The sequence below is a fragment of the Emydura macquarii genome, unplaced genomic scaffold (genome assembly GCF_026122565.2).
Source record: "Emydura macquarii macquarii isolate MOO-44397 ecotype Brisbane River unplaced genomic scaffold, CSIRO-AGI_Emac_v2 contig_3671, whole genome shotgun sequence".
Classification (NCBI taxonomy): Eukaryota; Metazoa; Chordata; order Testudines; family Chelidae; genus Emydura; species Emydura macquarii.
In genome coordinates, this window is record NW_027133808.1 from 9,551,367 (window position 1) to 9,576,780 (window position 25,414).

Sequence of the window (25,414 nt, forward strand, 5' to 3'; positions counted from 1 at the left end):
TTTTAATTATTAGCATACATCTTATGCAGAGTTCCAGACATCTCACCTTGTGCTAAAAACACGGATAATCAAAACAAGAACTGTGCAGAGGTAGGCCAGTGAGTGCTTCCATACAGTGACTATGTTGTCAAGAGAGTCTGTAATCCCACCACTCATTGATTACACATTTCACTACAGCAGATGGGTCCGACTTCCTTGCCAGGGGCTTTGTGTTTAAAGTTTTGCTACAGTAAACTTACCTGAGTGATAGTTCATGGTCCCCCAACTGGTAGTATATTGTGCTGATTTTATAGAAGGCTTCTGTGTTATCATTCTTCAGTTTGGTAGCAGCTTTTAAGTCACTAATGGCTTTGCCTGGTTCTCCTTCCTTTATATAACACTCAGCTCGAAGCTCCCGCAGCTCTGCATCCCAAACGCAAACCTTGAGAAACCAAAATGAAAGCTAGACTTTGATCTGTAAGCATTTCATTTTTTTTAAAATCCCATCTAATTTCATGTTGCCTGTTGTGATGGAGCCAGGTTCTTCTCACCATGTGTGGAATGCTTGAAATTTAACATTACTGCACTTTCAAGAATGCAGGGACATTTCTTTCAAATGCTTTCCTCCAAAGAACAGAAAACAGGTTATTTAGAAACATGATTTGTAACCAAGCAGATGAGCTCACTTAGGGAGCCATGCTTGAACTCACACTGTTCCAGTTCTTTCCAGCCATGCTATGAGCCTGAGGGAGGGAGGATGGAATCCTCAATTATTATACCTTCCCCACAGTACTATAGAAGATAAGAATTGTGATGGTTGAGGGATCTATTGTCCAGACAGACACCTGAAGGAGATGTCTATGTCAACATGGTCTGTGCAGGTCTGTCCTTAATACTTTTGGCAATACAGGTTTAGAGAGGGATGATAGCCATCTCTCTCTAATAACTGACCATGTTTTTCCTGGATATAAAAACAAGTTTCTCCTTCTGTAATATGTGGGGTGGTGGGGGAGTGTCAAAAATGATAAAAACCAGAACATTTCATGTTTTATCATCATTTTTCTTAACCCATGATTTTAAAGGGCTAGGCTTAGTCCTAAAAGAGCCCCCTCCCCCACATGCTTTGACTCTTACAGTTAGGAAAGAAATGCTAAAATTGACAAAATGATTTAACTTAATGTGACATATCCTCAAACAGCATATCATTTGTTGCCTCGAACAGAGGGGACTCAGGGAGATAGCAACTTACCCTGAATAGATATGACAAAAATAAGAGTATGATTGTAGCATAGATAAAATTACATTTACCTTCAACAGATAACCCACTAATTCTTTTGTTATTGTTTTGGGCTTGAAGGACTTGTCTGTAATATCCATACAAAGCAGCTTCAACAGTACATAAAGGCAGTGTACATATTTTGACATGAGAAAATTATATTTAAAATGTTTAATAAAACAACAAAAGAGTATGTGCAACAGGTTACAAGATCTAACTTGAATAAATACAAATGTGTATATTCAATTCCCAATTTAAAGGTTTTCCTCAGGGAATTGAATATAATTCATTTATAAAAATTCAGTTCTAGCCAGACTGAGTATAAAGGCAAATAAGAGTAATTTATTTTGTAGGTACAAGATACTTCCCAGAAGCACAGTAATGAACTACCATTAAGCAAGCAGGCCTAATCTTTAGCTTACATAAAAATGTCAATATTAATTCTGGTATGTAACTTAAATAAACTTTTTCTCTCTAACTAGTTTCTCTCTCCCCCCAAGTGAGGAAAATATGTAGTTTTCACTGAGGACCTACATACACATTAAGTACAATGTTCAACCCATTTAAGTTTCTCAGATAACTACAGCATGACTGAGAATTTAAAAGTATGTAATGCACCTTTTTCAGACTGGTAAAATTCCATTCAAATGACCATCCCCCAAAGAATACTGAACTTTGGGGCTGAGGGAAAGAACAAGAAATTTAGGCACAAAAGAAGCGATCTACTCTTACGAAGGCTGGGTTAAAACAAGTATTTTTTCAACCATAACTCCACAATCTCCCTTTCTTTAAGACTCTGTCCTGCCAAATGGTGAGCACCCACACCTCCCACCCACTCCAATGGGAGTCGACAGTGCTCGGTAGGCTAGAGCCAGCAATGCGTGTTTTCGCATCAGCACGGACTTTAAAGTTTTGTGTTAAAAAGGAAACATCTACCACAGCAAATTCTTATTTTTCTTCAACTACATTTCAAATAGTACTTACTTCTAGAATCTCATCGAGGAGACTTATAGCAGTAGTGTAATCATCCTGACGATACATAGACAGGGCCTGTGAATGCAGGCGTTGTAGCTCATCAGATTTCATTAGCTGAGATCGGGCTTCCTTCTCCTCGTTATCACTGGGATTAGATTTGAGCTGTAAATATTAACAAAAAGAATGACTGAACTCTGGGGTTAGAGGTCTGATTTTGTTCTATTAACCACCATTAATGTACCATGGAGAACAAACCAAAGATGCTGCTGACGTGAACTGAATAGACTAAAACTACCTTGGAATGTTTCTAGTTGGGAGGAAAGGGGAGTTCTTTGCCACTGCATAAACTGTTATAATCCAGAAAAGTTCAGTTCCTTTTGTTCTATATTTGTTACTATATTATATTCATCATTCCTATGTAGTATACCCCCTCAATTGTATTCTAGTTAATCCATCTCTCCCATTAGACAGCTACAAGATACAGGATTCCTTTATATAGTACTTCAAGGTTAGTAGAGGATTTAACTGTCTGATGTATTAGAAAGCTCACTGCAAATCAAGTATATTTACATAATGAATTTATTATGACTAGTTTAATGTTACTGTAGAAAAGATAGCCATAGCAATAGATATAGATGCTTTAAGTCTAGGGAAGGTTCATATTGGTCAGTCAGGAACTCATGGATTCTGGAAGTCAAGAAACATCAGACTTCACATAAATCTTCGTTTAGACAAAGCCTGTAGACCCTTGCCTCCAAGGGCTCTCCTTCTGATCAGACAATAACCAATACAGAGTCTGACACTACTTAGATAATTTATTGTTTGAAGAGACAGGGTGGATTTTGGTGTCCATTTGTGGAGTTGGTGCATTCAGAAAAAGTCAGTGCGTTCAGCTTTGCATTTGACAGGAATGAAGGATCATAGCCTACAACATGAGTTGCAGAGGGGTGGGTCAATCTGAGTGGTCCCCAAGGAATCAATGACAAAACAGATTTTTACACAATGAAGTCAGGTGGATGGGATGTCATTTGCCATTAAGTTGCATAGGTTATACTCCAAAGTAGGTAAGAACCCAAATCCAATGTCAGGCACATTTTATTTTGCACTTGAGAAGAGGCCTCTTTGCTCTATTACCTAAGTCCTGAGAAAAATTCACCAAGGCAGAGCCCAAGAGTTAAATCCTGTCCCCACTAAAGTCAATGGCAAAACTCCCTTGCACCCATTCATTCTTCCCCTGATCTCAACATCCTTCTCTTTTATCTCAGTAGGAAGATTGGGTTCTTCACCCACCAAAGAACAGGCCACCTATGGTAACTGGGAAATCTTCATTTCTCTGAACATATCATATAACTGGAAAAAGGCAAGCAAACATTTGATGCAGAAACATGAAACAAAAGGTATTAGTAGAGTAGTAGTAAAGAACACCATCTAAGCGAAGCAACTTGAAGAGTTGTAGGTAGTGTAAACTGGGCATACACTTTAATCAAACTACTATTCGGAGTACACAGAAAAGTAAATATTTTTCTGAGGTAAATAATCATTCAAAGAAAGACACTGTTTTGTTCAGGTACTGCAATTAGGTGAAACGTATATAAAACCAGAAGCTTTCTGAAGGGAAGAAATAACTGTCACCCATCAATGAGATTTAACAATAGAGATAGTGGTCAATTTAATTGATTTTTGGAGCAAATGAGAAAAATATTACTTGTTTGCCATTGTTATTTTGGTTTTGCTTCCAACATTCTGAGATCTCGAGTACAAGCTTGGGCTTGTGGTCATAAAGAGTTTATTTTTATTCTCCCAGTTTAAAAAGAAGTCATCATTATGATTAGGGAATTCCTCTACAGTCAGCAAGAATGAAATAGGCATGCATCTTCCTCATTCCCTTTACCAATCGAATGCAGGGACAAGCAAGTAAGGAATCACAAACAATACCTGACAGAGTTCAGATGGGTAAGGGAAAGGATAAAGCTTCCCAGATCATAAGTTTACAAGAACTGACCATCATATTGTGTGGTAGGGGAATAGCTATCAACACTAGTGATATAAATTAAAGATCTCATCGAAATCCCATTGTTTTTGATGCACTTTGGCAAGGCCCTGACTATATTAAATCATAGGATACAACCTGCTAAAAAAAACTCAGGAAGATGATCCTCAAGTATGTTTCTGTGAATGCAGCCATTCCAAAGTAGTAGGAGTCCCAATCCAATATTTTTCTGCACTACATCATTTACTTTTTTTCAAGTCCTTATACATGATGGGATTACAGTACTGGATTAAAAGCAACAAAATGAGCCTGACTTCAAGGTGGCTGGAGAATGGGAGTGGAGAAAGGGAAGAGGGAGGGAAAGTGTTTTATAACATACTCCTTTTTGTAGCCTGCTTGTCAGGTTAATAAAACCAATAACTTTTCTATGGTTACTTTAGCAAGGAATCGAACAACCCATCTAGGGTATAAACAATGCTTTTTCCCTTATGATTACTAGATGCATTATGAATGAGAGAGACATCAAGAAAAAAAATAGGCACTGATGTGATCTATCCTCCTCCAGAAGGCATGAATGAAGCAATGTGCCTTACAATTCAAGCTGGGACCAGAAACATATCTCAGCATCTCCAGATTACATAATTACTTCAGAAGTCAAAAATCATAGCACACAGGATTTGGCAAAATCTGACAAAAATACAATACAATACACATAAAAGTAAACTTCAGGAACCTGCGTGAGAGGAGTAAGGTTCTTGGGCTTCATTTTAACTTTTTATATATGAAGCCCAAGAAAACAAGGTTACTTACCAGTAACTGTTGTTCTTCGAGATGTGTTGCTCATATCCATTCCAATGTAGGTGTGTGCGCGCCCCGTGCACAGATTCCCGGAACTTTTTCCCTAGCAAGCCCCGCATGGCCAGCTCAGGCGCCCCCTGGAGTGCCGCGCTCATATCGCAGTATAAAGGGCGCTGCTGGCACCGCGGGTCCCCAGTCCCTTCTTTCTGCCAACTCCGACAGTGGGGACGGGGGGTGGGTTTGGAATGGATATGAGCAACACATCTCGAAGAACAACAGTTACTGGTAAATAACCTTGTTTTCTATCTTCCAGTGATTGCTCATATGCATTCCAATGTAGGTGATTGCGTAGCCGTACTTTGGAGGAGGGTAGGAGTTATCGGTGACCTGCTCTTGACAGCACGGCTCTGCCGAACCCTGCGTCCTCCCTTGCTTGTTCCACGATGGCGTAATGCGACGTGAACGTATGGACTGACGACCAGGTCGCTGCCCTGCAGATGTCCTGCAGGGGAACCCGCTCCAAAAAGGCTGCGGAAGAGGCCTGGGCCCTAGTGGAGTGTGCTCTTACCGCACCTGGGAAGGGTACTCCTGCCTGCTCATAGCATGCCTTAATGCAGGCAGTAATCCAATTGGAGATGCGCTGGGTGGAGACAGGTGAGCCCTTCATCCTGTCCGCCACCACTACGAAGAGCTGTGTCGACTTCCGGAAAGGCTTGGTCCTCTCCAGATAGAAGGCCAAGGCTCGCCTGACATCCAGCGAATGTCCTCTCCTTTCCTCCTCCGACCCATGGGGTTTTGGAAAGAACACAGGAAGGAAAATGTCCTGGTTACAGTGGAACTGAGACACCACCTTAGGCATAAAAGCCGGGTGAGGCCTCAGCCGGACCTTATCCTTATAAAAAACCGTGTAAGGGGGCTCCAATGTTAACGCCCTCAGTTCGGAGACCCTTCTAGCCGAGGTGATAGCCACCAGGAAGGCTACCTTCCATGATAAAAGGAGAAGGGAGCATGTAGCTAAGGGCTCGAAGGGGTGGCCCATCAGCCCGTTGAGGACCAAGTTAAGGTCCCAGGGTGGCACCGGGTCCCGCACCTGAGGGAAGTCCTCTCCACCCCCTTAAGGAACCTTACTGACATGGGGTGAGAGAATAGGGAGCGGCCCTCCATGGGTTGGTGGAAGGCCGAGATGGCCGCTAGGTGTACCTTGAGGGAGGCCAAAGCCAGGCCCTGCAGTTTAAGCTGCAGCAAGTACTCCAAGATAGCCTGTATAGGGGATAGGCTTGGGTGCAGCCCTCTCTCTTCCGCCCACCCCGAGAACCTCCGCCACTTAGCTTTATATGTGAGTTGCGTGGACGGCTTCCTGCTGCCCCGGAGGACCTGTTGAACCTGCATGGAACAGGCTCTCTCTCCCTCCGTCAGCCACAAAGTCTCCAGGCAGTGAGGTGGAGGGAGTCCAGGTCAGGGTGCAACAATCTCCCATGGTCCTGGGAGATCAGGTCGCACCGTCTGGGTAGCGGAATCGGTTCGGTGGTGGAGAGGTCGAGCAGCACGCTGTACCAGTGCTGTCTCGGCCACGCTGGGGTGATCAGGATGATGTTCGCCCTGTCCCTCTTGATCTTGAGGAGAACTTGGGGCAGGAGCGGGACGGGGGGGAATGCATACATTAACTCCCCTGTCCAGGGAACCAAAAAGGCATCGGAAGAGAGCCCGGCTCGCGACCCCTGAGCGAGCAGAACCTGGGGCACTTCCTGTTTTCCGCTGTAGCGAACAGGTCCAGACGGGGAGTACCCCACCGCTGGAAGATGAAAGCCACCACGTCCTGGTGTAAGGACCATTCGTGGCAGGGAGAAAAGGATCTGCTGAGGCGGTCCGCCTCGTTGTTTCGCACCCCCGGGAGGTGAGAGGCAGATAAATGAAACCCGTGCCTCACCACGAAGTCCCAGAGGCGAATAGCTTCCTGGCAGAGTGCCGAGGAGCGTGCCCCTCCCTGCCTGTTCACATAGAACATGGCTGCCGTATTGTCTGTGAGGACTTGGACTACCCTGCCCCTCAGGAATTGGAGGAAAGCCTTGCAGGCTAATCGGACCGCTCTGAGCTCGCGTACGTTGATGTGCAGAGCTCTCTCCTCCGGTGACCAAAGCCATTGGGTGCCCTGGTTGTGAGAAATGTGGGCTCCCCATCCCCGATCGGATGCGTCTGTGATGAGCGTCACAGATGGGGTAAACTCTCTGAAGGGAACGCCCGTCATCACTTCCCTCGGGTCCCTCCACCAGTCGAGGGACGACAGAACCTGTGGGGGAACCAGGACCATTCTAGTTAGAGAATGCCTGTGCGGTACGTACACCGAAGCCAACCAGCTCTGGAGAGGTCTAAGCCTCAATCGTGCCAGTCTTACTACATATGTAGAAGCTGCCATATGTCCCAACAGCTGCAGGCAGTGCCTGGCTGTCGTCACGGGGGACAGGTGGAGATCAGATATGATGGCTGCCATCGCCTCAAACCTCGCCTGTGGGAGGAAGGCTCTGGCTTGTACCGCATCCAGCCTGGCTCCAATAAATTCTATACATTGCACCGGAGTAAGTGTGGACTTCTGCTCATTAATAAGCAACCCCAGTCTAGCACACAATTCGCATGTGAGAAGCAGGCTATGCCGCACATGTGAACTCGACCTCCCCCTGATCAACCAGTCATCCAAATAGGGGAAGATTTGAACACCTCTACGGCGCAGGTGGGCCACCACCACGGCCATACATTTAGTAAACACCCTGGGTGCTAAGGAGAGCCCAAAGGGTAGGGACCGAAACTGATAATGGCGTCCCGCTACCTCAAATCTCAAAAACCGCCTATGGGCCGGTAATATAGAGATGTGGAAGTATGCATCCTTCAAGTCAAGGGCGGCATACCAATCCCCTGGGTCAAGGACCGGAATAATTGTGGCGAGGGAGACCATACGAAACTTAACCCGCCTAATATACCTGTTTAGGCGACGTAGGTCCAAAATGGGCCTAAGGCCTCCCTTCGCCTTGGGGATTAAGAAACTATTAAGAATAAAATCCCCGGCCCTGCTCAGGCACTGGGACTTCCTCCACCGCCCCCAGCCCGAGGAGTGACTCGATCTCCTGCACTAGGAGGCGGACCGAGGCTAGATCCCCAATGGGGGACAGCCTTGGAGGGGTGTTGGGAGGGGAGGTTGTAAGCTGGAGGGTGTACCCCTTGGCAATCACCTCCAGGACCCACCGGTCCGTAGTAATGGCTTCCCATTCTATAAGGAAAGGGCGAAGCCTGTCCGCAAACGGCCGGCCAAGATCCCAGAGAGAAGGAAGAGTACTACCCTCCTGCTCTGGGTCAAAAACGTTTATTAGATTGATTACCCCCTTTTTCAGGCCCCTGCTGGCCCCCTGCAGAGGACCCCTGGCGGCCTCCTCTGCTGGGACCGCGGTAGCGCTCACGACCCCTCCTCTGCTGGGCGGGTCGAGGAGCCGGCCTGGGCGGGGGTGGTGGTTGCCTCTGGGCCTGCGGTCTGGACTGCTGCCTGGAGGCCTGAGGCGTATACAACCCAAGTGACTTCAGGGTGGCCCGAGAGTCCTTGAGTGCGTGGAGCTTGTCGTCTGTCTTCTCCGAGAACAGACCCAGGCCATCAAACGGCAAGTCCTGAATGGCCTGCTGAACCTCCTGGGTGAGGCCAGAGGCCTGAAGCCACGAACAGCGGCGCATCACGACCGCTGAGGCCATAGCCCTACTGGCTGTGTCCGCCGCGTCGCTAGCCGCTTGCAGCGCAGCGGTAGCCACCGCAGCCCCCTCCTGTAGGACAGTGGAGAAATCTGCCTCCTGGTCAGGGGGCAGCTGGGAGGCAAACCTCTGCATCGAGGCCCACAGGTTTTTATTGTATTTCCCAAACAGGGCCTGGTGATTCGCTACTCTAAACTGCAGCGCCGCAGTAGAGTAGACTTTCCTCCCGAATAAGTCCAGCTTACGGCCCTCCTTGTCCTTAGGGGTGCTACCCTGATTCCCCTGACGGTCCCTCTGGTTGGCCGCATCGACCACCAGGGAGCTGGGCGCAGGGTGGTTGTAAAGGAACTCAAATGGTTCCTTGGGGACGTAATATTTTCGTTCCACCCCCTTGGAAGTGGAAGGCAGGGAGGAGGGGGTCTGCCAAAGTTTCCTTGCTATCTTCATGACATTGTCATGTACTGGCAAGGTTGCCCGGGAGGGTCCCAGAGAGCTCGAGGGCCCAAAGAGGGAGTCCTCCTCCTCGGACATGAGTTTAAACTCCATGCCCAAGTTCTCAGCAGCCCTCTTCAGAAGGTCTTGATGGGCCCTGAAATCGAACAGGGGCCCCTTACGGTCCCTTGCTGCTGCCTCATCAGGCGAGGATGAGGAAGAGAAGGGTAAGGGTGCAGAAGAGGGTCCCTCCCCTGGGTCCGAATCCTCCGAACCCTGCTCTTGAGCTTTAGGGGCCGGGGGTACTGGGGGGGCCACCACCGATTGTAGTGACACCGAGCCCTGGGGCATAGGGGCATTCCAGGGTCCCCAATACGGCCACTGCCAAGGGCCCTGGGACCACCCGGCGGCCTGCAGGGAAGGCTGATGCAGCCGCACCGCCTTCTTGTCACTGGAGCCCCCGTGCGCCGCTTACGTCGCCGGCGCCTGGAGCGGTCCGACGAGGACCGGTGCCGACGTCTGCGGTGCCGGCGATACGAGGAGGTCGGGGACGACGATGACGATGCACCAGACCTGCCCCTGCGGCGAGAGGATTTGCGGTGCCGCTTACCCTCTCGAGACCGAGAGCGGTGCCGACGATGGCGACGCTGAGGGGAGTCCAGTCGCCTCGATGTCGGTGCCGGGCCCATCGGTGCCGGAGCAGGCATCGGTGCCGGAGTCAGTGGTGCCGCCAGATGTGAGTCGCTGCCTCTCGAAACGACCGACAGTGACCTCGATCGGTGCCGGGACGGGCTCCGCACCGAAGATTGTGAGCCCGAATTCCGGTCCCCGCTCACATCGGAGCTGGATCTGCGGCTCCGGCGATGGACTCGGGACCGCCCACGGTGCCGCGGTGCCGAGTCGCTCGACGACCTAGAGTCGGAGCTCGGAGGGGAGCCGACGCTCTCCACCCTCCGTGACCGTCTGGAAGGAGACTTGGATTGGGAGCGTCTCCAACCACCGGGACCACCCAGCGCGGGTTTGCCCTGGGACGCAGGTCCCTTGTCCCTCGCCCGAGGGGGGGACGGAGGTGTAGGCAAGGCCATGAGGGCTCGTGCCGCAGTAAACGCCTCCGGCGTCGACGGCCCTTGCAGGTGCACTCCCCCACCCCCAGGAGTCGGGGGAGGCAGCCCGTGCGGAGACCCCGGTGCCGGAGTAATCTCTACGGCTCTTGGCTGGGGCGTCTCCGTACTCCCTCCGCCCTGCGCGGGCCGGGGGGAGATCTTGGGTGCGGCCAAAGGCCGTGTCTTCTTGGCCACTTTCGAGGCCCGCAGCGGTGCCGAAAGCGGTGCCGGTGGGGGGGCGCTCCGCACCGACGACACACTCGGTGCCGACGGAGACTGGGACGGCTCGGAGGCAGGACGGAGCGCCGACTCCATCAGAATTGCCTTTAACCTCGCGTCCCGTTCTTTCTGGGTCCGAGGCTTAAAGGACTTACATATTTTGCACTTGTCTCGACGGTGTTCTTCTCCAAGGCACCGGAGACAGCGGTCATGCGGGTCACTGATCGGGAAGGCTTTACCACACAAGTCACAGTTCTTAAAGCCTGTGGAACCCGGCATGACTTCCTCGTAGAAGGAACCCCGTCCGGGGTTCTAACCTTATCACTATAACTAACTATATAACAACTAATTGAACAACAACTCTGAAACAGTAAGAAAAAACTAGGGAATGAGCTACTTGCACGCAGCAAGAGGCGATAGTTCCAGCAACCGTCACAGGCGGAAAGAAGGAACTGGGGACCCGCGGTGCCAGCAGCGCCCTTTATACCGCGACATGAGCGCGGCACTCCAGGGGGCGCCTGAGCTGGCCATGCGGGGCTTGCTAGGGAAAAAGTTCCGGGAATCTGTGCACGGGGCGCGCACACACCTACATTGGAATGCATATGAGCAATCACTCGAAGATAGAACCTTACTCCTCTCACACAGGTTCCTGAAGTTTACCTTTGTGTGTATTGTGTGTGCACGCACGCACCCACCCACCCGCCTCCCCCACCACATATCTGTTTCACTACATATTAGAACTTCTCTATATTTTCTAGGTCAAACACGGATTGCCATAACATGCAATGCGCTTTGACTCTTCTACTGCCACTAGAAGTCACAACTGCAGTATCAAAGCATTCATGCACTGAAATACTTTTTTTATTTCCGCAATCTAGTTTATTCCTATTACCTACAAAATGCTGTGGGCAGAGCTGAGGTTGCAGGTGCTTTTGCACAACTGGAGGCGTTCAGCATGGGTGGCTGTATACTGGAGGTACAAGGCATTCTGTTGTGGAGGCGACTCCTGCAAATTTACATGAGTGTTAACAAGAGGGTCGCACACTAAAAAGTCTGAAAGGCAAGATACACACCCAAAGTGACAGCAGCATATGAAGCTGCTGCCAGGGATATACCAGCAGTAGCCAAAGGTACCAGAGATATGCCTCTGCCTGCAGCAATTTGATGGTTGGAGGGAATGTGTAGGGCGTTGGGGAGGCATTACAAAACTGGAGGGGGCCAGAGACTGGGGTTGTGGAGGGTTACAGACACTCTCCAGCAGCACCTGAATTCAGATCTACTTTTTCCTTTACCCTCCAGTGACTCTTCAGCCTGCTCCCCATCCCTCCTGACCCCAGAATTTCAACATTCCTCTCCCACTACAACCCTCTTATACCTCCCCCTCTCCCTCCCGCCCCCCACCCCCGGCTAGGAATTTCTACATATACACACACACAGGCTCTTTTCCTTCCACAGTCAATATTACAAAGATTGAGCCAATAAATCCCTGGTACTATACACAGAGTCCCTGCTTCTGTCACCAGTGCCCTCCACTCCCCACCTCTAGGTCCTTACTTTTCTTAGCACCTCTGCCCATCCCTCTGCTGGCTGCTGCTTCTGCCCTCTCCACTCCTCACCCCACCCAATCCCCTTTAGGTCCCCACTCTTTCCTTCCCCCAAAATACCCCTCCATGGCATATGAATCAAGGTTCCCCTGGATGCCTAACTAGTGAATTCCTTTATTTTTTATGAAAACTGCAGTGATAAGGTTGTTCAAGTGAATTTCTAACTATAAAAGTTTGTGTGCATGAATTATAGTAAATGGGTGCAGTTTGGCATTGACCCTGAATACCCTATTGCATTATGAGCTATTACAGAGCACTTATTGCAAACCAGAACTCCTGGAGATATACATAGCTGATGCGAGAGGAAACTGAATAGATCTGAATCATCAGTGTTATAGCTACACAGTTTAGATGCTGACCCAGTGCAATCACAAGAGCACTGCAGTGATAAGTGACAGACATGTTTAATGGATTTCTCCCAACCAGACACAGGTTACCAACTAACTACCACCTCCTTCCCTTTATACACAGGCCCCTACCAAATGTCCATTTTGGACATTTTTGTCATGGTTCATTTTGGTCAATTTCATGGTCATAGGATTTTTAAAATGGTCAGTTTCAGGCACTGACATCAAATTTCACAGTGTTATAACCATGAGGGTCCTGACCCAAAAGTGGGTTGTGAGTGGGAGGGTCACAAGGCTATTGTGGGGAAGATAGGTCACGGTATTGTAACAGTTACTTCTGCATGGCTGCTGAAGGAGTCATGAAATCTGGTCCCCATGAAATTTGCCAGAGAGGGGCAGGGCTGGGGTGCCCCAGCCGGGCCTCCTACCATGTACCGGGCACCAGTCCTGGCAGGGCTGGGAAGGGACAGGACTTCCTCTTCTCCTGAAGGGGCCACTTCCGGGACAGGGTCAGACCCGCCTCCAGGAACCTCCCCTGGCTGCAAGAAGCTCCATGGCTGCTCCCTGTAAGTGACCCCTCCCCCTGTGCCTGGGGGCGATGGGGCAGGAAGCAGGGTGGTATAACTCATGAAAAATAAAACTTTCTCCAAGTGCAGAGAAGACTAGGAGAATGAAGTCATCATCCTCCCCACACCACCTAACAAGCAAGTCAAGAATGATGGACCATTATTGTAGGAAAGTAAAGAGTTAAAAGCTGGACAAATGGTCAGACCTAAGCTACAGGGAACGGGATCATGGCAGGGGCAAACCTTGTTTCTGCTAACTGGTATGAATTCTAGTTGGAGTCTATCATCTCTCTTCTTTTCCTCCCTTCCTAGCCATCTGTGCAGGGGAGGAGGCTAATAAAATAACTATTCCGCCTCCTGCTCAAGGCCTTTGGTGGTAAGAAAGTATTATCTTCCTTCCCCCCGGCAGCCCTTTACTTCAAAGAATGTTAGTGTAAAATTTATAGGTGTAAAGGTGATGTGCCTCCCTCTGTATGGTAATGCTGTAAACAACAAACAGGGACGGGTATAATTGTATTTATTATGTAGCTGTTAATATTCATTTTATAGGTGTCAATGTAACTAAATAAGGGTCTATGGGGAGTTGCTGGAAATGGATACATTTACATTCTGTTATGGATAAAAGAATTGTGAAGTAACCCCCTCATTGCTCACTCGCGGCGTCTAGGTGGAACGAGCAGGCAACAAAGGGTTCCATCTCCCCAATCCGCCCCAGGGACAACCTGTTTGGTTATTTCTAACAGTTATCACTTCCAAAGGAGGAACAGGGAGAGGGAAGGGGGATGGGGCGAAAGAGAAATACGTTCACATCCCTGTCATAACCAGGCATACATAAGGACAGATTTTTATCTGTCTGCTCTCACTGTTCTGCATTCTGGCCACCATCCTTCATGCAAAGGAATCTATCAGCGCTAATATATGATGCTCCTTAATTGAGTGAGGAGGCAACAATAGAGAGATGTGAGATGTATCATTCTCCTCCCTGATTATCTCCCTAGGACTCCTAAATCCTCTTGGGAAACATCAGGAATCACACTCTAGGAAACAGACCCAGGACTCTGCTACAGCAATGCAGAGCACTGCCCATAGGCTAACTGGGAAAAACGCTATATAAGTAATTCATAGCATCTTCCCTCCATTCTGCATAATTTGAAAATTGCTTATGTGGTTGTTGTGTGAAGGATGCTATCAAACACAATAGTAGTTTACTGATGGAAAAACATACCACTAGTTGAGCGAATATTTAAAGCTGTTTGCTTGGAAAAAAGATTTTAATAAGCCAAACATTTTATGCTTTTTACAAGAAGCAATTTAAAAATATTTACACCATGCCTAGATTATACATCTGAAGTTTTTAGCCATAAAAATGACTCCAGCAGCACTAAAGGCTATATACTACAGTGACCTATTAGCCAATATTAAAGGCACAACTGCAAACTATGACAATGTGAAGAAAATATAGGAAGAAGAGAAAGAGGCCAGTATGGCTCCACAAGGAGCTTTTTAATGTTCTGAAAATCAAAAAGGAATCGTATGACAAAGTGGAAACATGGAAAATTGCTAAGGATGAATACAAAGGAAAGCACAAATATATAGGGAAAAATCCAAAAGAGTAAGGCACAAAGCGAGTTATACCTAGAACAGGGACATAAAAGGCAACAAGAAACAGTTCTATAAATATAACAGGAGCAAGAGAAAGAATAAAGGAAGTGCAGGTCCGCTACTTAGCAAGGATATCATCAAAAAGGCTTAGGTGTTTAATAACCATTTGGTTTCATTCTTCAATAAAAAGTTAAATTGTAACCACATACCTAACACAATATTAATAACAAGGGAGAAGGAATGCAAGCCAAAATAGGTAAAGAACAGGTTAAAGAATATTTAGATAAGTGAGATGTATTCAAGTTGGCAAGGCTTGACGAAGTTCACCCTAGGGTACTTAAGGAACTAGCTGAAGCAATCTCAAAAACATTACGGATTATCTTCAAAACCTCATGAAGGATGGGTGCGGTCCCAAAGGACTAAAGAAAGGCAAACATAGCACCTAACATTAAAAAGAGGAACAAGGGGGATCTGGGGAATTAAGACCAGTCAGCCTAACTTTGTTTAATAATTTTGTTCCAGTATCTTTCCATGTACAATCAGTAAGCACCAAGAGGATAACAAATAATCGTGCAAAACCAACCTAGTTTCCTCCATTGACAGGGTTACTAGCCTAGTGGTTAGGGGTAGAGTTGTAGACACAATCTATCTTGATTTAACTAAGGCTGTTAACACAGTCCCACTTGATATTCTCATAAGCAAACTAGGGAAATGTGCTCTTGATAGAATTAGTGTAAAATGTGTGTACAACTGATTGAAAAAAAGCAAACACTCAAGTAGTTATCAATGGTTCACTGACATATCTAGTGGGGTCCCACAAGGATCGGTCCTGGGGCCAGTACTAGTCAGTGTTTTCATTAATGACTTGGATAACCGAGTGAGGAGTATGCTTATAAAATATGCAGATGACTCCCAGCTGGGAGGAGTTGCAACCATTTTAGAGGACAGGTTTTGAATTCAAAACCACCTTGACAAATTAGAGAAGTGGTCTAAAATCAACAAGATGAAAGTCAATTTAGACAAGTGCAAAGTATTTCACTTAGGAAGGAAAAAAAAAATCAAGTGCACAGCCATAAAATAAGAAATAACTGGCCAGGTGGCAGTACTTCTGAAAAGGATCTGTGGGTTATTAAAATTGAATACAAGTCAGCAATGTGATGCAGCTGCAAAAAAGGCTAATATTCTGGGGTGTATTCACAGGAGCATAAGACTGTTCTATGTGAGACATGGAAAGTTAACTGTCCCGTTCTACTCAGCACTGGTGATGCCTCAGTTATAGTACTGTGTTCAGTTCTGGATGCCACATTTCAGGAAAGACAAGGAGAAAATTGAGACAGTCCAGAGGAGAGCAATAAAAATTATCAAAATTTTTGAAAACCTGGCCTATAAAGAAAGGTTAAAAAAGTGGGCATGTTTACTCTTGGGAAAAGGAAACCGGGGACTGATAACATGCTTGAAGATGGTTAAGGGCGGTTATAGAGAGGACAGGGATCACTTGTTCTCCATGTCTACTGAAGGTAAGACATGTAAAGGGCTTAGCCTGCAACAAGGGAGGTTAGATATTCGGAAATATCAAGGTTAAATATTAGGAAAAGCTTTCTAACTGTACAGGTAATTAAGCTCTGGAATAGGCTTCCAAGGTAGCTTGGGGAATCCCCATCTGTGCCAATCTGCTGGGGTTCAGCGTTACTGCATCGCCCCTCTCAAAACTCTCACTTGCTGAGGCTACTACTGCTAAACTGCATGACAACTTCCTGACATGCCAGCTTATCTGCTTTGCCAGCAACATTTCAGAACTCTGCCAGTCCATACCTTGCCTTGCCTTGCCTGTAACAAACAAGGAACCCCAATTTCCACATTCCCCAGAGACGTCTCCTTACAACATCAATGAACTGCAAACGGTTAGCTTAACTGGGGTTCACACACCCACCCCTTTAATCAGTGTACCCAATCAGTAAAAGTAAAACAAAACAAAAGGACATAGGATTAAGTGATACCAGGTGTAAGGAATAACGATAGAAAGGTTTACATGCAAACAAAAGTACAAATATACTTCCAAAACTAAAACCTAACCAATTAGATTGTCTTGTTCAAAGAAGTGTTTCTCACCAACTCTCTTTTCCACCTTGGTTGACCAGACTCTCTGGCAAGGACTCTTCACAGATCTCATAGCGCTCGCTTCCTTTGTCTCTTGGGGTGAAGGATGCCAAAATGGTATTTTCTCTCTCCTTATGTCTTCCCAATGGTCACCAACTCTGCTTTTGGAAGCAGTAAGGCTTCCTGGGAGTGCAGTCCCCATCCTCCATGGAGATTTTAATTGGCCATTTTCCCCCACTGTGCTCTCCTGATGGCTTTGTTTACCTTGCAAGTAAATGTACCTTCAGTCTCTCTGCCTAATGACCAGGCTGGTCAGACAAGAAGAAAGACATTCCTATGTCTAGGGAAGACTGGGCTTATGCATGTGCCAAATTTTATGCATGTGCCATTTTAAGAACATAACGTTAGTACAGTGGTCCTCAAAATTCTGACCCCCTACCCCACACCTTGCTCCTGTCCGCCTCCCCCCCGGGCTCCTTTCAGGGCTGGGAAAAGGGCCACAATCAGGCTGTGGCTGGGCCACAGTCAGGGGGGCTCTGGTTGGGTCTGGGGGCCAAGGCTGTCCCTGGGACCGCAGTGACCAGGGGCCATGGCAACTTCCAGTGGCCAGGTATCAGGTGCCAAGGCGGGGGCTGGGTGCCGAGACCGGGGGAGGAGGGGGGGGCGCCAGGTGCTGCAGTCAGGTTCTAAGGGTGGGGGGAGGGGAGTGGGCTCTGCGGCCACCTGGCGGGAGGGGGGATGGCACCAAGGCAAGGGCCGGATTCTGCAGCCGGGGTGAGGGGGGCCTGAGGCCAAGTACCAAAGCTGCAACCAGGCCTGGAGCACAGAGCAGGGCAGAGCGTTGCTGGGTGTGCTCCCTCCCCATGCCCCATAGGGCATGGGCCCAGGCCTGGCTGTGCCCCTCCTGCATGTTCTCCACACCTCCTAGATGGCATGCCCCACAGATTGAAGACCTCTGCTCTAGTACATACCCTAACTCTTTGTACACACCCCACACATACATCACGCAATATTAAAGATTAATTCATTATTAGTTTTCCAGCGATATATTACATGCCATCATTTGGGTACGTACCATGACAAGTCCTTTAGGTGTAAAGAGTATGTGAAGCCTGAGAAGAGGTGCTGACAGAGTAGTGAACTACCACTAGGCCTCTGTCTCACACTATCATTGGAGGTGTTTAAGAACAGGCTGGACAAAATCCTGTCAGGAATGGTTTAGGTTGACTTGGTCCTGCCTCAGTGCAGGGGGCTGGACTTGATGACCTCTCAAGGTCCCATCCAGCCCTACATTTTCATGATTCTATTACCTCCTTAATGTAGGTAATCAAAATATCCCTTATTACAGCTTAATTATTATATTAGCAATGAGATAAATCAAGCAGAACAAATGAACTAGAATGATTTTAGAAATAATCTACATGAGAACCATTTGCACTTTATGCACTGGGCTCACTTAGTTAACCTAAAGTTATCATGTGTCACTCTTCTAACTCAACAATTTATTGCACTATGTAGTACCCACTTGTTCCTTATGATTTTGGGTCAAGGTTGTGTTATTTAGCAAAGCTATCCCATCTTACAGCACTATAGTGGTAATGATGCTATAAAAAAAATTCTCCCAACTCCAAAACTCCTTTACAGTAGTCGAAGCTGGAAATTGTAGGATATGTTACCAGCACTACCTCTTAAGGTTGCCCAACGCTTCCCATTATAACACCCTGCTTTCAGTTCCTTATACTTCTGTTCAACTTTAACCATTTGGGCTGAGATTTTCCATGCTGGGCATTTGCCTCAGGTTGATTTCTTTAGAAAATTTCAGTCGAAACAGTTCAGCCCTTTCCAAGACCGGGTTAGGGAAAAATACATTATTTGCTCATGTAGAAAAATTCTAGCAATGTTTTCTTTTAAGAGTTCTAGCACCCCTGTGCTATGGAGCAAGGACTTGAAATTTGGCCAGGGACAGCCTGTGTGTCAAGGAAATCTGCTCAAGTGAATAGCCTCGAGTGGGGTGAGGGGAGAGAAGTCAAATTACAGCTTGCACATGCTCAGTAGATTTTAGATTCTTCGATTTTAACAAAGTCCCTGAAAATTCCATCCACACTGAGCATGCTTCAGACACAGGCTAAGCAGGAATTTCCCTGCACAGCCAATGTCTGAAGCAACTGCAGTTGTGAACTACTGTTGACTATACCAGGTCCAGGCACCTGAACTGAAAGTGGGGAGATCACTTCTCCTATGTTCTCAGACACCACCCCCCCGCCACACCCCCCCCCCACTGGATCCAGGTAGCATGGAAAGGAAGCCATCTGATCTGAAAGCAGAGGGGACAAGACCTGCCAGGGCGGAGGGATATGTGGCAGTGGGACAAGAAGCTTCAGACGTGCGAAACCAACTGGGAGTCAGTAGGTGGTGGTGGTGGTGGGGTGGGAGACTGTGGGGGGAATAAGATCAGATAAGGAGCAGAGGAGGCTAGTATTGGCTGAGAAAGAAGACTGGGATGAGAGTTAGTTAGGGAGGGGAAGGTGGGAGAGAGACACATCTGATGAGGAACCAGAGTGGGGGATGGGGGACACGACGACTGGGACTAGGTGAGCAAAGAGTGGGTCGAGGAGAGGAGTGTGGGGGCAAGAGAGATTGGATGAGGAATCCAGCAAGAGAGATTGGGACTGGGGGCTCACAGGGACAGGGAAAGCAGGCATGGCAGGAAGGGGCATCACTTGAGGCCAGGGTGAGTGACAAAGAGATTAGACGAGAAGCCAGGAGAGGGGAGACTGGGACAGGGAGTCTGAGGGAGTGAGACTAGGATTTGCTGCATAAAGAGCCAGGGACAAGAAGCCTGAGGAGAGGAGACTGGGACTAGCTATGTGAGAAAGAGACAGTACTGGGACATCAACAGGTCAGAGTGGATGGGGTAGAAAACTAGGCAGACACTCCAGAGCCTCAAATGTAACCCAAGATTCCTGAGTCTCACCATTCCTGTGTCTTCAGCAAATATTTGTGAAACCCACTGACAAAGTGTCCCATCCCCCTCCTATCCTGTTACACAGAGGATAACAACATGCTACTATCACTTACTCCATTAGCTCAAGCAGCAGAGGTCTGTGGTGGATCTAAAAGTCAGTATGAAACCACAGGATGGAGTTTCTGATTGCTTTAAAAAAAAAAAGGAGCTAGGAAATTACATCCAAAAAAACCCATGATAAAAAGATTATAAAAGTTGCAGTCAAGCACTCAAAAGTTAGAAAATGCCAGAATTAAGATTGCCTTAAATTGGAAGGTATATAATTGAATGAGGCAGGGATTGCAAGAAGAGAAAAGACAGTCTCAGGGTTAAGGCAGGTGAATGATGTCCTGCAGAACTGGATCCTATCCCTGACTGTGTCAGAGTTTGTGTGTGATGCTAGTTAAGTCACATAACCCAGACTTTTCACAGTTAGTCCCTAATTGTGTGTTCCTCATTTTCTGGGATGATTTTGGATCCTGAGGCCTGATGTGCAGAAATAGTACTGAGTTCAGCTGCAGCTGAAGTCAACAGGAGCTGTGCTTAACTACATGAAGGTTTTGTGAATATAAATCCAGTATCTGTGAAGCACTCTGATACTATACTGATAAGCACCATAAACAGGTCCATGAGTAAACTAATTGTGTATTCAGAAGAGGGTTTGAACAATATGAAGTATATAATGCCAGGGGCCAAACACTGAACAATGAGGACAAAAACTATTAAATGGCTGCTCATTTAATTCTCATGGTCTAATCATGTGCACTGAATGAAGTAGGGATTTCATACAAAATAGCATGTGATCATGTTATTAAAGGTAGTATCATAATATATATGCACAACAGGCCAAATTAAAGGTTGCACAGGCCACCTTAATTCTGGCATTTCCTAACTTTTGCATGCTTGACTTTGCAACCTTAGTAAAGTTTTTAACATAGGTTTGTGCATGTAACATTATTAGGCTTGGAAGGATTCGATTTTTATTGGTAAATGTTGATAAAAAAATCAATTCCACCACACAAACTGATGAAAAAAATATTTCCATCAGTAATAATAAATATGTACTGATAGGCAAAGCAAGAGAAATCTGCTTGAGAACTCAGTTTGATTTAAGGATGTTCAATTTGTATATTTTGACATGATATTGAGAAGTTGTATTTTAATAGTTATAAAGCTTTACACTTCTTGAATCTCAACACCTATCATCATTAAATTATTGTCTGACACTCCCATTACCTGTCCCCCTCCCCAAATCTCCCATAACTTCAAAAATTTAAAAATCAATTGAAAAAAGAAGTTTTTTTAAACATCTACATTAGCTGTCAAAATTATAAAAAAACAAGCCTAAGTATTAGATACACAAAATCTCAGAGCACAAAATATTTAGAAGTAAAAAAAATCCAAAATTCAGGTTTCACTAACAAGCTTTACTATGCTTCTGCACCTGGCCAGACTATAATCCCACTTGTACATATCTCTCTCTAAGCATTGCAACTGCTTTTCACATTTTTGAAATTACACAATTAAAGCAGCTTACTGAATGTACAGGTCAATTCCTCTGTGTGGAACAGGTAATATTGTAGCCTGTCTACCTAGCTACAGAGAAGAAAGTATTGGTAGTACCTAGAGAGAATGGTTGAGATGAGGGAGGAGCTCTCATATCTAAGGGTGTTGCGATCTAGGATCCATTTTGGAAGAGTTATAATTACAGAGATGTTTAAGTCTCTAAAGAGTAGTTGGATGGACTAGATTGAGTTGTGTGGTTTACAATGAAATCGTGAATGTTAAAAAGCACAGTCACAGTCAGGGTTGGAAGGGCCTGTGTACTGTACAATTGCACAGGGACAGACCTGCAGCACGTCTAGCAGAGGCAGCAACTGGCTACTAAGCAGAGAGAAGGGAACAGTTTATGACAGGTCCAAGGAGTGATGGAATGAAACTGAGCAAACAAAAATTCAGGATGAATATCAGTGAAATGGGAGGAAAACTCTTCTAACAGGGAGATCTGTTAGGCTGTGGAACAGTCTCAAGGAAAGTGGAAGAAACCCCATTGTTTGAGTTACTGAACATTAGAGAGGAAACATTAGAATATACCATAAGGGAAAGTCCTGCACTGGCAGAGTGATAAACACAACTTTACTAAATTCCCTCTCCCATTTCTCATCTATGATATTTACAATAATGTTAGATTGCCATCCTCTCCTCTCTTTAGTACTCCCCAAAAAGCTGTATATTAGATTGCCCTCTTTATCTGCTGCTAACATTATTATTACTAAGAAAATAATTTAGGGACCAAGTCTGATATCAACATGGGTTGCACATCAAAGACTGGAAGACAGAAGATAGCACTTTGGGTGTCCCTGCTCTAATCCTGACTTAAATAATGGTGTTAGAGTTTGTACTTGACTAGCAGAGGATGGCTTCCTTCTCCTACACACACACACACTGGATGAACATAGATAAATACTGTAATAAATGTATAACTGAAGCCTGTGCTAGCTTAGGAAAATATAAAAATAATTTCTAAGCACACAATGCTCAAAATTAGTCAGTCTTTGCTGACACCTAGTGGGACTATAAGAAGAATTTTCAGTTTATGGCTTTTAAATATCTGTAATTCCTCCCAACTCAAAAAACACAAACTCATCTCTAAGACAAACAGAACATCTCTATTCACAACATATTCATTGCAGTGCACATATACTAGTTAGTGCTTAACAGTGAAATGTCCACAACGGGAAGCAGTTTAAACAAGTCTGTCAGCAAGGCCCTTTGCAGTAGGCTGGACTAAGCTCTCTTCCAAAAGCCTCCTAGAGTGTCTCGGTTTTTGCATGACTCTGAGGCAGCAAACTTGATAGATTTGTCACTTGTCACCCATCTGCTTTTGGAAAGACTTTCTTCACATTAGTGCCAGGGGGTACTCTTTCATGGAGTCTGAAAGATGCACGGAGAAAGGTACCAAGGTGACTTGATGAAGTCTCCCTTTTTCAGAGAGGCACTGATCCTGCAAAGCACTTAAGCGTATCAATATTCCCATTTATTTCAATACAATTAATCAGAGACTTGACTAAGTGCTGTGCCGGTTTATGGCCCAGAAGAAGGCGCTGACACTCCCTGTCTCCCAAGACTTCCAAGTCTCTTCCTGGTGACTTTCACTGTGTGGCTACTAACAAGAATAGCAGCATTAGATATGAAGCCACTGAGGAACCCTGCTGACTGTTCAACCCCTTAGAGCTGTACACAGAGACAGAATAGCCATTCCACTGAACAAGAGTTCTCTAGAGTTAACTAGGAAGTCTAGGGTTGCCAGATGTCCAGTTAAAAAGGGCACCTAACAGTGTCTAGTCAGAAACACTGACCAGACACCAAAAGTCTGGTTACCGCCTGGAGGGGCGCCAGAACAGTGGGGCACTGCAGCATGGCACTTGGCTGCTGATAACGCTGGGAGGCAGCATGGCTGTGACCATCTCCCATCTACAGGCAGCAAGTGAGCCCCAGGGGAGAGGAGGATCTTCTCGGCAGCAGGTCCCAGCGTGCGAAGTCACCATCCCCAATGAGCAGCTGTGACTCACCTGGTTGCTGTGAGTAAAGCGGGGAGTCTCTGGGCACCCCAGGAAGGCAGCTCAGACCTGGCGGAGCAGGTATTGTGGGACAGAGATGCAAGGCTGAGTTTGTGTATTTGTGTTGTGCTGTGCATGCAGGTGGTGGTGCATGTTTGGATTATACAGTGTGTTTTGGGTTGTGCTGTGTGTGGTTGCACTGTGTGTTGCTTTGTATCATGCTGTATGGGTACTTTGTATTGGGTTGTGTGTATGTTTTGTGTTGTGGTATGCCTGTATTTGAACTGGATTGTGCTGCGTGTATATTTGGGTAGGGTTTCTATGGTTGTGCTGTATGAGTGCTTTGCGTTGTGCTGTGTGTGTGTGGGTGGACTGGGCTATATGTTTCCAGTCAGAAGCTTAAAATCTCTTTTTAGAGTCCCATATAAATTGCCCCAGCTTCACAACCCAGGAATTACCCTGGAATAAGGCTCTGAGATCCCAGCACCGACACAGGGCTACCAGGGGCAGAATAACAAAAGTCCAAACCCAAACTAAACACCTGCCAAAGAAAAGAGGATGGGAATAGGAAATACTTTTCCCCCACCAAAGATACTTGTTTCTGATGCATTTCAAATGCTGTCGATAGTTTATTTACTTTTTTTTAAAAAGGTATTTTGTGCAAGAAGAAAGAAAATGAGAAGGAGAAATGAGAACACAGTTGTTACCCGATAATACTGCTCCAAACAGAATGGATACTTATGCTGATTATTGATGACAATTTAAAAGTTTCATCTGTTTAAAGTCAATATGTAAAAACATATGACAAGGTTTTCGGTTTGACTGGGATGTTTCCCAGTTTTTCTGAACCCTGATTTTTTTTTTTTTTTTTTTTAAAATAGATGAGGTAGATAATATGAAGCTTTTTATAATTAATTTTGGATCCACATGGAAGTTTTAATACTTCCAGACCAGGAAAATTGCTTCTAAAAGGGAATGCTGTGAATTCATATCAGAAAGCTTTGCTTATTAAAACATTGTGATTTATTAGTGAAATTCCTACATGAGAAGAGGAGTGGGAAAGGCACACCAAGGTTTCAAAATCCTATTCGTCCATACAACACTCCTGCTGGTAAAATACAATTGTTTGCCTAAGGACAAACTTTTCCTGCCATCAGAACAGCTTCTGAAGGAGGCAAAGAAGCCAAAGCAATTGTTTCTGAAAGTCAAAAGGTACCCTTCATATAATATATGACTCCTGACACAGAGCAACCAGTGCTGTGACTACTGTGCCCTTGTAAAGGACATCCTGACTGAGGGATCTGGGTCTTCCCTATGATGTTTAAAGGAAGGTGGAAGGTCTTCCTTTAGAAGGTGAGCCAATGGTCGATTCCAAGGAAGAAACAGTAGGACGATGGGGGGAGGAAGAGGAGAGAGAAAAGGATGAATGAGACCAGTGGTAAAATTTTCCAACACAAACAGCTTAGGGTCCTAAGTCACTTAAATGCTTTTTTAAACATTATCCTAAGTCTTCCTTTGTGTTGCCTTGGCCTGCACCAATCCACGTACATGAGAACACCTTCAGATATCAGTATTAAAGTCCAGCTTGTTACTCTTCTGCTTCCCAACAGCTGGTTTAACACTATGGTTCACAGCCCTCTAATAATGAATGCAACAGGTATTCCCCATGGAATTACCATAAACAAGTCTTGAAGTCATTCAGAAAAATTATCCAATCTAAGTACATTCCATACCAACTTCTGAACAAACCAACCAACTGAAAAAATGTATAGTATTAACAAGAGCATGTTCCCTCATCTTGTGAGAAGTTTAGTTTATATATATGTTTACAGAATAAAATTAAATAATTTAGACACAGAATGTTTGGCAGAACCACTAGTTTGTTCTAAGCCCCCTAGCTTCAGAGAACTAGGTAATTCCCCCCCTTTCCCCAGCCTCCTCCTCCTCCACATGCAGGTGCACACACAAGGAACATCAGTTAAGAACAGCTTAAAATTCACTCAAGCAACACTTCTAAATTATCCTATACAATCATCAGCTTGTTTAGTTAAAAAAAACCAGGGACCTACTATACTATTTAACTGAAGTTTGTGCTTTTAATAGAGAAAATTCAGGAAACAGTAAAAATTATTATAT

General features: G+C 45.9%; 1 protein-coding gene across 1 annotated transcript in view; it reads right to left on the minus strand.

Annotated features, from left to right (window-relative positions):
• The window catches only part of DNAJC3 (DnaJ heat shock protein family (Hsp40) member C3), a 68,708-nt gene that overhangs the window by 24,629 nt on the left and 18,665 nt on the right, over positions 1-25,414 (minus strand). The window contains exons 5-6 of the mRNA XM_067536800.1: positions 2,240-2,392; positions 240-421 (exon numbers count right to left, since the gene is read on the minus strand). Coding sequence (XP_067392901.1) covers positions 240-421; positions 2,240-2,392 — 335 coding nt within the window. The remainder of the gene's footprint in view (positions 1-239; positions 422-2,239; positions 2,393-25,414) is intronic.